The 14,792-nt window shown below is 36.8% G+C and overlaps 1 protein-coding gene across 1 annotated transcript; it reads left to right on the top strand.

The window, feature by feature from the left end:
* Window positions 1-4,170: 4,170 nt before the first annotated feature.
* On the top strand, window positions 4,171-6,047 carry LOC139779272 (uncharacterized). The gene is made up of 5 exons (XM_071717576.1): window positions 4,171-4,277; window positions 4,441-4,617; window positions 4,883-4,942; window positions 5,085-5,144; window positions 5,582-6,047. The coding sequence occupies exons 1-5, from the start codon at window positions 4,180-4,182 to the stop codon at window positions 6,045-6,047; spliced, it is 861 nt and encodes a 286-aa protein (XP_071573677.1). The 5' UTR covers window positions 4,171-4,179.
* The last annotated feature ends 8,745 nt before the right edge of the window (window positions 6,048-14,792 follow it).

Raw genomic sequence — 14,792 nt, 5'->3', positions numbered from 1 at the left:
TGCGAAAGAGATCGAGGATGTTTTCCTAGATGCAGAGGAAACACCAGGCGATATTTACAGTTTTGAGGAGTTTGCGTCAACTGCAAATTGGAGGCAAGCCAGCATTGAGGCTGTGCTTAAGGAGCTCAGGAACAACGAGTCCAAGGAAACGCTGGAAGCACGATGTAATAATGCTGGCATTGAAACAACCAAGCGCGTGGCGCTGCAATAGAACGCTATTGCTCAAAGAGGGTAAGGATCCCTCAGTAGCGGCTAACTATAGGCCAATTACTATATCCTCGATACTGAGTAGATTATATTGGGGCATTATGGACCAACGCCTGAGAAACGTGGTTTACCTAAATGCACGGCAAAAAGGCTTTGTGCCGGAAATGGGGTGTTATAATAACATCAACTTGCTAAATGAAGTCCTTGCAACAGCCAAAAAGGGCAAAGGAATCGTTGCCACTCAGGTAGACATTGCCAAGGCGTTTGACAGCCTTCCGCACCCAGTTATTAAGTATGCTTTACTTAGCAAAGGGTTGCCGGAGGAGGTGGTCGCATTGATAATGGACTCGTATAAAGGAGTCAAAACGACCATGAAATGTCGTAACGAAGCGTTCGACATAGAGTTGAGAAGAGGGGTCAAACAAGGCGACCCTCTGTCTCCGCTTATTTTTAATGTCTGTATGGATCTGATTATTGACAGACTTGAAAGGATGGAAGGCTTCCAAATCACGGAAGGCCTTAGCATATCGTGCTTGGCTTTTGCCGACGATATAATATTAATTGTAAATGATCGAATAGCGGCGAGCCGGTTTATGGATGAGCTCGTTGGCTTCCTCTCAAGATGGGGAATGGCACTATCGATTGGGAAGTGCGTCGCCTTTGGTATTGTCACCACCAAAGATAGCTGGTATATGGTGGACCCGGAAATATACAGCAATGGCGAGAAGGTCGCCTACTGCGGCCCTGCGCAGTTAATGCAATACCTGGGTATGCAGGTTACTCCGTGGGAAGAAGTAATTATTAAGCGTGCAATCGCACGACTAAGGGACGCGGTCCCAAGAATTAAAAGGCTACCCATGAAGCCTCACCAAAAAGTCGAGCTCCTGGCGCGGTATGTTATGCCGCACTTTTTGTATGCCTTCACCGCTGGCACTATAAGTGCCACAGTGCTAAGAGATCTAGACCAAACACTAAGGACGGCGGAGACTATCTGCACCTCCCACAGTCTACAGCAGATGGTCTGCTATACGCATCTAAACGTGATGGCGGCATGGGCTTTCCGAAGCTCGAAATTGTTGTAACGTCCGCAACTCTAAAAGCTGGACTTCGCTTTCTAACTAATATCGACCCGGCAATACAAGCCCTAGTAGTAGCGTCGGGGCTGGAGAACAAACTAAAGCGCCTTGTGCATGTAGCCAAACTTGGCTGGCCACTACAGTCGACCAAACAGATCAACGGCTACAAGCTCAAAGCTAAAGCAAACGAATGGAAGAGATGGGCGGAATTGCCTTCCCAAGGGAAGGGAGTGCAAGCCTATAAAAATGATAAAATAGGCAACGAATGGCTATACCGTCCTAGCATGTTGAAACCGCCTAGGTATACCACGGCACTCAAGCTGAGAGCCAATGTGGCTGCGAACAAGGTGTCGCTTAATATAGTCGCCAAGACCGGCAGCGTCATGTGCCGTAAATGCAAGGCGCAGCCTGAGACGCTGGGTCATATACTGGGGCAGTGCACGTACACCAAGTCTGGTCGAATCAAACGGCATAATGACATCCGAGACTGCATAGAACGTCACGTTTTGGGGCAGCGTGGCATGTCAGTAACGAAGGAGGCTCGACTGTAGGACCCTCATTTGAGGAATCTCTAACCAGACCTGATCATACAGTATCGGGAAAGGGTCTTTGTGGCTGATATCACAATCTGCCATAAGGATGGTGATCTCCTAGAGAGAGGTAGAAGGGACAAGCTCACCAAATATGCGTCCCTCGTAGCCCCGCTTAAAGCTCAGTTAGAGGCGAAAGACTGTGTGATCCTCCCAATAGTTATTGGGACAAGAGGAGCAATGCCCAGAGACACTGTTACCTGTCTTCATGAGCTGCAAATTAAAGACAGAGGCTCGCTGAGAACGCTAACACTTCAAGCGCTCAGGAGCTCAGTGGAACTCTTCCATATGTTTATGGATTATAATGCGCCGTTGCGCCTTAACAGCAGCGACGCTGCAGATTAAAAACACTTGGCACTAGCTCACTGATGTAATCTTTTATATATTAACGATGGTCTGGGACCTGATCTACCCAAGCATTTTATTTATCTATTTATTTATTCCGGAGCCTTCTACACTCCCGATTTTAAGCTATGCCGGCACTTTTGCCGTAGACATCAGTGATGTGAGTCGTTCGGATGGGCATCGAACGGCGGCAGAGCCGTGCGACCGACCGCCACGGTAACGGCAACACTAAGCCGGCCAAGTTCCGTTTCCCCAAGCTGGGGACTCTGCTTTATAATTTTTCCAGCCCGTACGCAGGAATCCCGCGGCAGATCAGTCAGATGGGTTTCCCTCCTGTGGGAGGACTTGCCAAGAGTGCTAGATAGACCCAGTCAATATTGGATAGGATGTAATCAGAAAGAAAGTTATGCTGGATCTCGTATCCTTATTGTTTGGGCAACCTGTTGCGCAGAAGAGCAATCCAATCGTTAACCTGTAGGATCGCTCAGCCAGGTCCCGTTGTTAACAGGAATCGCACTGCCCCGAAGCGGTAAGACGCGCAAATAGGCGTGATGTAAATAGCCAAATGCCTCATCGTCATCTAATTAATGACGCGCATGAATGGATTAACGAGATTCCCACTGTCCCTATCTACTGGTGGGAGTAGTCATGACTATCGGAAGCACTCGCAGAACGGTGCTCACGTGGCAAAGCGCTTGCAGGTCGGCGCCCACGTGTTGTAATTTTAATTTTAATTATTGAAAAACGCTTAGATCAGCGTTCGTAAATGAAGGAGAACGTAGCGGAGTGTTGCTGAGTACTGGGGCGGTACTCGAGTGACCGGATATGGTTGGATCGCACTCGCCTGTGCCCCGATCATGCCGGTTTTCTCGTGAAGCACGGGCCGTCTCTAGGCGCGCTCGCATATTCTGTCCGGAGTCCCGAAATGGGTAATCTGGGCTCAGCGGAGCCTCTGGGTGTCTCTCTCTGAGACGTGACGTACTCGGTTGAGCTAGCTGGCTCGTCCCGACAAATGTTGCGAGTGAGAGGCGGTCTAAGGGCGTCTTGCTCTTCTGCTGTTGCGTCACGCGCGGCGGGAGAGTAGGGCGTTAACAACATCTTATGATGTTTCAAATGACGGTGGGTGACAACCCCCGATACTTTATAGAAAGCAATACGCCGCGTATACCATTGGCATCACAAGTCGTCGGTCTCGGGGTGACGCGCCGCGAGCGAACTTGAATTCTCGTGGTTGTTGCCCTCGGCGAAAGCAACACGCCGCGTGCGTAGTTCGCTTTATTACCATTTAAAGCAGCACGCCGCGAGTGTGCATGAGTTGCTGACCACCATCCAAAGCAACACGCCGCTTAAAACAACACGCCGCTCAAAGCAACACGCCGCGAGTGTGCTTAAGTGTGCTGACTAACACTTCAAGCAACACGCCGCAGATTCTAAGATTTGCCTAATCTCCAAGGCAACACCACAGTATATACAGTAGCGCAACTCTCCCGATTTCAGCGTGTACGAAATTCAACTGCACATGCGCGAGCTAAGTAGATAACCAATCACAGAAATGATCTTCTGTCGCACTTCCTCTCTCTATTTCCTCTATAGCGCTTTCTCTCCTACCTATATAACGGTTAAAATTGGCGGTAACAGCATCTTACATAGAAGTGAAGTGTGCGTCGTGTGCGAGAAATCGGAGTTAGACGTGAAAGATAAAGAAAGTGAGCAGGAGTGTTCAGTGTTTAGTGTTCAGTGTTCAGTGTTCAGTGTTCAGTGTTCAATTATATAAAGAGTGAAAGAAATAAAACTTAAAATTGACGGTTAACCGAGAAAAATTATATTCACTCTTAGAGGGAATAGTTAATCTGTATATAAATAAGATTGTACAGATTTTCTATTCTCTTCCAAAAAGCACTTTTGATCTTAGCTTTGTTGCAGGTGCTGCTTCTTAGAAGACATGAAAAATATAGAAAAAGATGTCGAATCGTAAATCAAGTTTATGGTGTGTTGCGAAGGAGTGCAACAATATTACGGAGAAAAGACACTTTTTTTTATTCCCTAAGGAACATGATAGGTACAATTTTGTTTTAATTATCATTTTTTAAAGCATGTATATAATTTTATATAGATATATTGAATCCACACACATTCAATATTTTCATATTTCCCTAAAATCTATCTATATATATATGTAATATATTTTTTATGTTAATAACAAATTGGCATAACATTTTTAGATGGTTGCAATGGATACATGCATGTGGAAGACTCGACTTGCAAGTGATGGGCCCAGAATATGGTCATCGCAACTATCGACTATGCCACTTGCATTTTGAAGAAAAGTGGTACAAAATAGGCCAAAAAAGAGCTTCTCTTCATCCTGATGCTGTACCTACAATATTTTTTGGAAGAGAGTAAGTAATAAACTTTTTATACTGCACATTATTGTTTATTCTAAATAAAATTTAAATTTTTTAATAATGAACAATATTGTATAATATAAAATGATACTATATATTTGATAAGATAAAAAACATTTGATAATATAAAATAATAATATTACATTTAATAATATCAACAATATTTGATAATATATGAAATATAATAATACTATCCATAATATAACTTTTACAGCAATACACTTGTGACAACAGCATCAGAAGAACATACACAAGAAAGAAATGATAAGGAAGATGAAGCAGTGATTGAAGTTGTTGAACAACAAGAAGAAACAAACAGGTTCTTCAATCTCTATATACCTTATAACATATTTCTATAACAAAAATTGATTTTGCTGTTATAATATATTTTTTGTGCAAAATATATATATTTTATTTTTCTATCAATATAGGGTATGAAAAATGTATGTGATATGTTTCAGTAGTATCCAGACGTCAAACGCAACGCTATCCATGGATAGAGATGCTGAAATTGCTAAACCGTAAGTTTTTACTTTATTCAACATATGTGTGTGCATTTTAATTATATTGTATTATTTGTAAAGATATACAGTTTATGATAGTTATTATTTCGATTTATAAATACACATGCACACATTAAAATATATTTCTCAGTTTTATATTTTATATTATTTTGTCGTTTTTCTCTTAATTTTTTAAAACAATAAAAATAAATGTAAAAAATAATTATTTACATGATTGCATAATATATTCAGTATCTAATTACATTTATTTAGAAGTTTTCAAAATTCTCATGTTATTTGTACTTTATTTTTTTCCTGTACAGGATTGCAAAATTATTAAAATTGTTAGTTAATTTTTCTCAATATATTTATATTTTTTCTAGTTGTATAATTTTATTTTTTTTCAATACATGCAATATATTTCTGTAATGTTATAATATTTCTCTATTGTTTAGAAGCACATCCAGCAGCTGTAAAAGATCCAGAAGCATGTGTTCAGCAGCTGTAAAAGAAACTTCGCGGCAGAAGAAATGGAGAGAACGACATTTAAAATTGAAAGCAGATAATAAAATGCTACGTGAAAGACTTAGACGGCTTCGAAAGAAAGTTGAGAACCTGGAAAGCAAGGCAAAGTCTCAGGAAGAATGTAAGGAACACGAAATTCTTCGTCAATTAGGCTGTAAGTTACTACCGACTAATTTTGCACAATTATTATCTGCACAAATTGACGCGCAAATTAAAAGCAAACATGGGAGAAGATATAGTCCTGAATTTAAACGGTTTGCTTTAAGCTTATTTTTTTTAAGTCCGCGAAATTATCGAGAACTTAGGAAACAGTTTGCATTACCTTCCATTCGTGGTCTACATTCATTCACGCACACATGGCAAATTAAACCCGGCAAAAAACAACAAAATTTTTGATGCTTTATCTGTAAAATTAAATTCATTACCGCCTAATTTCATGCAGCTGTCTCGTGAATTGGGCATTTCAATAAACAATTCAATTTTTTTAGTTGACGATTTTGAAATATTGTACATATTCGATACTCCCCATTTAATGAAAAGAACACGCGATAATTTATACAAACATCGTATAGAATTTGGAATGGACAAAGTTGCTTTATGGACTCATATTGTCGATTTTTATAACATAGATAGTAAGCAATGGATTAAAACCGCTCCGAAACTATCTAAAAATCATATTGAACCTACCAGTTTTCAAAAAATGAAAGTCAAATATGCCGTTCAAATTTTTAGTAATCGCGTAGCTGCAGGCATGTGTACTCAGATGTCCTCTGGCTTTCTTTCAAGTAAGGCAATAGGAACAATAGATTTCATTGATCATTTTGACAAATTATTTGATATTCTAAATTCCTCTGCAATAAATAACCCTAAAGAATATGGAAAAGTATTTACAGGAAGCGAAAAACAAATTAATTTCTTAGAACAAATGATAAATTTTATGAAAAATATAAATGTAATTAATGAAAAAGGTTCACGTGTTAGAGTTAATTGTTTTGAATGCTAGCAAATAACAATTAAAAGTATAATGCTACTTTGGAATAAATTAAAATGTTACGATTTTCCATATCTTCGCACACGAAGAATAAATCAAGACTGTATTGAAAATTTTTTTGGTTCTATTAGACAACAAGGCGGTAATTGCTTAAATCCGACACCAATACAGTTTACTCGCGCTTTTAAAAAATTATTCAGTATGAAACTGTTACAACATACAGATACGCAAAATTGTGCTGTAGATACAGATGAAATGTTAAATTTAATTGGAGATCAATCATATTCGAGTCCTTCATCATCTTCTGCGTTCATTCCATCTTCGGCGCGTCCAATTTTAGACATCCCCAATCATGACTATTACAATATGGACCTGCCAGAAGAAAATGCGTTTAGATATGTATGCGGGTATTTAATAAAGAAATGTCTACAAATACATACATGTGAAGCGTGTACAACTTATCTTAATGAAAACAAGACTGTCATAGATGATACTAGTTTATATTGTTCTTTTCGAGCTTTTACTACCACAGAAGAAAATCAATTTGGAAATTTGAACGTAGCAAGTCTTAATTTTTGTTCTTATATACATGAATTAGAAAAAATATTTGTAACTACTTTTGAAAGTAATTGTTTCCAAAAAAATATTGGTAAATATTTATTTGAACTTGCACAAGCCGTACCTTTTGAAGCACCATGTCCAAATTTTCCAACAGTGTATTTAATAAAACTATTTATGCGCATGCGTATTTACTATACTTTGTCTCAACATAATAAAAAGCACCCAAAAATGTTGATAAAAAAGTCACTAAAAAAAATAGAAAACTTCTTAATATTTTACATTTATAATTCTTTTCTTTTCTGACTTATTTTTTACTTGTTTGTATGCATGCAGTCTTATTTTCACTAAAAATGCGCATTATTATGAAATTCGGTTAATTAGTAGTCAAATAATGGATTATCTTTTATAACTTAGTATTTCCCGTTTGTTCTTTAGGTTTGCGATTTATATATTCCATGAAATCATACAGGGTTAATTATTATAGAAAATTTTTCTTCTCTCTCGCTTTCTCTTTGGCTCGTACCGAGGTGGATCGAGTAGCTGAGGTACAGACAAATGACTGAGAGTTAGGAGAGAAGAAATAAAGATATATTTAACAATATATATTTATATGCATGTATGTCCATACAGTAATGTACTTTTTTTCCAAGTTTGTGTTTTGTGTGTGTGTCATATATCTACATGCATAGGTTTCTTGTTTCGTCTTTTAGGTTTAAGGTTTATTGAAATTAACTGTCATATAACATTTTTTATAACTATGTATTTTGTATGTGTGTGTGTGTGCGTGCGTCATATATATTTACATGCACGGGTTTATTGTTTCGTCTCTTAGGCTTAAGATTCCTTGAAATTAACACCTACATAACATTGTTTATAACTATATATATTTTGTGTGTGTGTGTGTGTGTATGTGTGTCATATATTTATATGTACGAGTTTATCGTTTTGTCTTTTAGGCTTAAGGTTTCTTGAAATTAACTCATAACATTTTTTATAACTGTGTATTTTGTATGTGTATCATTTGTGTGTGTCATTTAGCTATATGCATGGATTTATTGTTTCATCTTTTAGATTTAATGTTTCTTGAAATTAACTGTCATGTAAAACTTTTTATAACTATGTACTTTATGCGCGTCTCATATATCCATATGCATGTGTATTGTTTCGTCTTTTTTAGGTTTAAAGTTTCTTAAAATTGATTGTTACATACAATTTGTTATATGTACAATATGTATAGTTTTTAACTATAGTTTTCTTGTAATATATTCGTACAATTGTGTTAATAAAATATGAAATAAGATATTTATCTTTATTTTTAAATCTTGCTATCTAATATTTTGTTTATAACGTAAATAGGTGTCTGATGTGCTTCTCGCGCAAGGAGTCATAATTGCCGCATAAATAAATAGAAGACTACAAAGAAGACGGAGCATTCCCCCATTGCATAAATGTGCATCTCTTACATATTAAGTATCATGGCAAGTATATTGGCAGGTTAAAGAAGAGAGATTTTATTTTTCTCTTGCACCTTTTTTTGCCTTATATCAAAATTTGGATCAAATAGCAATATGGACAAATGATTCAACTGTGGAGAATATATATATACCTATATTAAACAAATTGCCCATAGTATGACAATAACAGATTGGCAGCAGATATTACAACAGATCCAGTATCATCTGTATCCGCATTAAACTCGTGTTTTGCTGACAGATTCTGTCGATATAATCTGATAACAGATTGTCTGCAGAAACCGAAAAGAATCTGTCATTTAGAAAATATTTAAATGGAATACAATTATTTAAATGATTACGAAACGGCTGCTCAGTTTCTGCAGTCAAATCTATCATTATGTTCTGCAGATCCTGTTATATTCCTGTCGACACTCTCTCAAGGGTCTGTTTTCTATAACTGAACGAAATGGCTGCACTAGTTGAGCAATAGAAAATGGACTTAAAATTTATAGATATTTTCTAAATCTATTCTTGACAAATTTAACTATCCGGGTACATATAGATATATATAAATAATATAAAAATGTATATACGTATATATATATATACGTGTATGTATGCGTGATGATGTGTTTGTAATGCATATTTCTAATGTTTTTAAATAAATTCTCTTTCCGACATATTTTTATTATTGTGTACAAATAATGTACTTTGATTTCCATTTATTAATTTCGGTTAATATATTTGTATTTTTTTAATAGAAAAATTTAAGATATTGATTTAAGTAGTATATATTATTTCAATAAATAGTATATTTAGTATATGTAGTATATAAATAGTATTATGTAGTATAAATAATATAAATAGTATATATTATTTCAATAAATAAATGTATATATTTATAGACTAGATAAAAAAATATTTATACATATTTTTTTTAATTATAATAACATTATTATTATAAATATTTACTCTACATGTCATTTGCTTCATTATTTAGATTCTCTCAACATTTTATCACATTTGTATATTGTTTTTTATCGCAAAGATGTACATTATATTTTATATACATTATATCTTATATATATGGGACGATCCACGTCACTTTTACCCCCCATCTGTCCAAAATTGGTATGGACAGATTTTAATGACCAAAGGCGGAAAATGTTTGTCTTGAAAAGAGCTTTCGAAAGGCGTGTGGCATATATGCGCAATTCAACATGGCGTCATAGTTATGGCTGCTTAAAGGGATAAATTCAAAATTTTAGATCCAACATGGGCAGATAAAACGGTGAAAAGTAACTAAATTCATGTGAAACTCAGTATTTGGGAAATTTTGGGGTCGCTGATTACGAATCTGAACGTAAAATTGTGAAATTCAAAATGGCGGATCCAATATTGCGGATGCAAATATGAGAAACGGACGAAAATTCCAGTAAATGATCTAAAAACTCTTACTGGAAGGATTTTTGGGTCGCTGATCACGAATTTGTAGCTAATTTGTTAAAAAACAACAGACAAACCGTGTTAATTGAAATTCTACTCTTAGCGTTACCCAGAGATGACGGCGTGGACGTGGTAGAAATTCATCTCCTTTGGAGTGCTTTATTTTCGTGAGTTCCCCTGGCCTCTCACGCTTCGGGGTGCTTTATTTTCGTGAGTTCCCCTGGCCTCTCACGCTTCGGGGTGCTTTATTTTCGTGAGTTCACCTGTACTGTAGAATGTTCAGTGGTTGCTCACTAGCAGAGTATTTCATGTACTGTAATCTCTTATCAGTACTCTGCTAGTGAGCAACCACTGAACATTCTACAGTACAGGTGAACTCACGAAAATAAAGCACCCCGAAGCGTGAGAGGCCAGGGAAACACACGAAAATAAAGCACTCCAAAGGAGATGAATTTCTACCACGTCCACGCCGTCATCTCTGGGTAACGCTAAGAGTAGAATTTCAATTAACACGGTTTGTCTGTTGTTTTTTAACAAATTAGCTACAAATTCGTGATCAGCGACCCAAAAAACCTTCCAGTAAGAGTTTTCAGATCATTTACTGGAATTTTCGTCCGTTTCTCATATTTGCATCCGCAATATTGGATCCGCCATTTTGAATTTCACAATTTTACGTTCAGATTCGTAATCAGCGACCCCAAAATTTCCCAAATACTGAGTTTCACCCGAATTTAGTTACTTTTCACCGTTTTATCTGCCCATGTTGGATCTGAAATTTTGAATTTATCCCTTTAAGCAGCCATAACTATGACGCCATGTTGAATTGCGCATATATGCCACACGCCTTTCGAAAGCTCTTTTCAAGACAAACATTTTCCGCCCTTGGTCATTAAAATCCGTCCATACCAATTTTGGACAGATGGGGGGTAAAAGTGACGTGGATCGTCCCATATATATATATATATATATATATATATATATATATATATATATATATATAATAAGTTAGAAAAAAGAAGAAATGATGAAAAGCAGATAAAGTAATATAAAAGATCAGTAGTATGTGATCTGTTCTTTTAGCTTCTGCACCATTTATCTTTCCTCTCTCTCTCTCCTCGTTAGAGAGAAAAAGAGGTAAGATGAACGGTGCAAGAAGTTCAGCTAAAAAGAGCAGATCTTTGATTGGTTACTTACTTAGCTCGCGCATGTGCAGTAGAATTTCGTACACGCTGACATCAAAGGTGCCGACAGGGAGTTGCGCTACTGTATATACTGTGGCAACACGCCACGGAATACTTTAAGTTGCTGAATACCATCCAAAGCAACACGCGGCGTTGATCTTCTGAGATCGACCGTTTCTTTCTTTCTTTTTCTTCTTTTTCCATCTTTTATTATAAAAGTCATGGTCTACAGCAGGCCTGTCTAACCTGCGGCCCGCGGGCCACTCGTGGCTCTTTCCCCTACCACAGAGCTCGAGCTCGGCTCCCCCCACTCTTCCATTTGGTTTCCCGACTCTTCCAGTATTTGACGCGTATTCCTAGTCCTAGCGGATATAGCATCTAGCATCCTAGCTTGCTTATGAGCATTGTGCATTTTACGAGCTACTGCTTACTGTTCCCACGTTATGACGCGTATGCACAGTACAGCTTAAAGGCTTAAACCATATTATTGGGTGTACAACTTAATTCGGTCCGTTTTTGCTTGAAAAACGCATTTATTTGAACGATAAAATGAATTAATACCTTATTCAAAGTACTGTCCATCGCTAGCCACTACTTTTTCCCATCTTTCTGGCAATTTATGGATTCCGTCGCGGAAGAAGCGTTCATCTTTTGAAGCCAAGAATGAATCGAGCCAATTTTTGATACCCTGTTCTGAAGTGAAACGTATTCCAGTCAAAGCGTTCTGCATCGATCGAAACAAATGGTAGTCGGAAGGGGCAAGGTCTGGGCTATAAGGCGGGTGAGCCAGAACTTCCCATCCGATATTTTCCAAATAGTTTTTAACCGGAACAGCAACATGAGGCCGAGCGTTGTCATGGTGAAAGATTATGGATTCGTGTCTGGTCACATATTCTGGACGTTTTTCGGCTATAGCTCGCTTTAAACGGATCAATTGTTGCCTGTAGAAGTCTCCCGTGATGGTTTGACCAGGTTTTAGCAGCTCATAGTGGATCACACCCGACCCGAACGCTCTTTGTCTTCAACACTAAAATCACCACTTTTAAATCGTCGAAACCATTCTCTGCAAGATTTATCCGATGGTGCAGATTCACCATACACTTCCACAAGCATTCGATGCGCTTTAGCTGCACTTTTCTTCCAATTGAAACAGAAAATCAAAACTTCCCGCAAATGGTGCTTATTTGGAACGAAACTCGACATTTTCAACGCAGTAAAAATTAAACTTGTTGTGCAAAACTCAAAGGCTTGTAAACAATATTTGGTTGACAGATGTTGACACTTCACGATACAGCAAAAATCAGCTGTCGCCGTCAACCATTTATAGCACCTAGAGCCATCTTTTGAAAACGGACCGAACTAAGTTGTACACCGAATATTTATATCCCTACTATTATTATAATATATTTTTATAACTCTAAACTCTACTAACGATGTCGAAAAGACAACGCGAAGATACGTCCAATCGTCAATTTCAACAGAGCTGGGAAATTGATTATTTTTTTTTCTTAAATGCGGAAAATAAACCGCAGTGTTTACTATGTAACATTGTAATTTCCTCTATGAAATCTTTTAATATTTCTCGCCATTATAGCACAAGTCATAAAAAAGATTACGGGCATTATCATGGAGACAGTAGAATACAAATTTTGAAAAGTCTCAAAATGCAACAACATTTGCCAGAAAATGTTGAAAATAATCCGTTTTCAAATAAAACCTTGCAATAACAATGCCTTGCAGCGTCTTATGCCGTTTCTTTAGAAATTGCACGAGCGAAAAAGTGGTTTTCAGATGGAGAGTTTATTAAAAAGTGTGCAATTGAAATGGCTAGAGCTTTCGATAATACACGTGCAATACAATTATTCGAACAAGTACCATTATCGCGCCAAACTGTTACTCTTAGAATTAAGGACATTGATATGGACATTAAACAAAAGTTAAAAAATTTACTGCAATCTTGTCGATATTTTTCACTATGCCTTGACGAAAGCACTGACATTTCAGACGTTAGTCAATTATGTATATTTGTAAGATGTATCCAAAACGACTTTTCTATTAATGAAGAGTTGTTGTCATTGGCTTCATTACACGATACAACGAAAGGTATTGATATTTTTAACGCTGTCTGGGAACATGTGAATGAATTTTGTAACGGTTTCGAAAAATGTACTGCTATTGTAACTGATGATGGAGCAAAGGCAATGGTAGGAACTGAAAATGGATTTTGTGGCCAATTAAGAAAGCATAATATTTTTTGTCGAATGATACACTGCATCATTCATCAAGAAGTGTTATGTGGGAAAATTATAAAGATCGTTTCAACAATGAAATTAGTGACGAAGATAACAAATTTAATTAGAGGCGGTAATAAATCATTTATCTCATCGCAAATTTCAGGCATTTTTGCAAGCAGTAAATGCTGCATATGGAGATCTACCACTGCATTGCGAAGTTCGCTGGTTGGGTGCTGGTAAATGTTTAAATCATTTTTTCGCTCTTAGGAAAAAAATACCAATATTTAAAAAAAATGAAGTTAAGAGCGATACCGCTGATTTGGAAAAATTATTTCAGGATTCAAAATTTTTGAGTGAGCTTGCTTTTTTTGTTGACATTACACAACATTTGAATAAACTTAATTTAAAATTACAAACTCAGAAGCAAACTATCTGAAATTTAATGCATTATATTAATGGATATCGGAATCGTTTAACTGTATTTAAAATAGAACTAATGAAAGACGAATTAGTTCATTTTCTTTGTTGTAAAGAATTAAAAAAAGATTTTTCTTCTATAAGTTTCATCCATTTTTCCGATTTTATAGATAACATTAGTAATGAATTCAATTCTCGTTTTACCGATTTTGACGATTTAAAAACTGATATTATTCTTTTTCTCCCGACTGCTGCCAACCTTCGGTTGGCGAAGACGAGGGAGTATGCGTTTCACTGGGGCCGAACCTTTGTTACCTTAGTTCTCGATAACTACAACATACTATGATATGTGCTTCCGTATATAAGTTTCTTATTGATCAAGCAAGGTTTATAGCTTATAATTATCATTAATCGTTGTGTTATTAACAACCCAATGACAGTTGCAATCGATCAACAAAAAGTTGAATATCGAATGGAGTTGTGCGATCTACAGGCCGATCCTTTTCTGATGGTACGAGCAGAAAGTGAATTAGAATTTTTTAAGCTTTTATCGGAGACCACTTTATCCTAAATTAAGAGATTTTGGCCTTAAAATCTGCTCCATGTTCGGTTCCACTTACCGTTGTGAGAGTGCGTTTTCAGTAATGAAGCAAATAAAAAGTAAAAGCCGTGCTTCGATGACTGATGCTGCATTGTCACATTTAATGCGGATTGCAACATCTGAAATCTGTGTTGACATTTCAACACTTGTTGATCGAGCAGTACATCCACAAATTTCGCATTAGACAAAGTATATCATGTCAACATACAAAATGGCATTGTAAATTATTGTCTGAAAAAGTCACATTATCATAATA

The sequence above is a fragment of the Temnothorax nylanderi genome, unplaced genomic scaffold (assembly GCF_030848795.1).
Source record: "Temnothorax nylanderi isolate EJ_2023f unplaced genomic scaffold, tnyl_v1.0 TNYL_tig0217_pilon, whole genome shotgun sequence".
In the NCBI taxonomy this organism is placed as follows: Eukaryota; Metazoa; Arthropoda; class Insecta; order Hymenoptera; family Formicidae; genus Temnothorax; species Temnothorax nylanderi.
Note: the sequence above shows the minus strand (reverse complement) of the source record. Positions and strands in the feature narration are given on the sequence as shown.

Bases quoted from the DNA above. Each gene is read 5' to 3' on its own strand.
- LOC139779272 (XM_071717576.1), top strand. From the start codon at position 4,180: ATGTCGAATCGTAAATCAAGTTTATGGTGTGTTGCGAAGGAGTGCAAC. The intron at 4,618-4,882 runs GTAAGTAATAAA...TACACAAGAAAG, and splicing joins ACAATATTTTTTGGAAGAGA to AAATGATAAGGAAGATGAAG. The intron at 4,943-5,084 runs GTTCTTCAATCT...GATATGTTTCAG, and splicing joins CAACAAGAAGAAACAAACAG to TAGTATCCAGACGTCAAACG.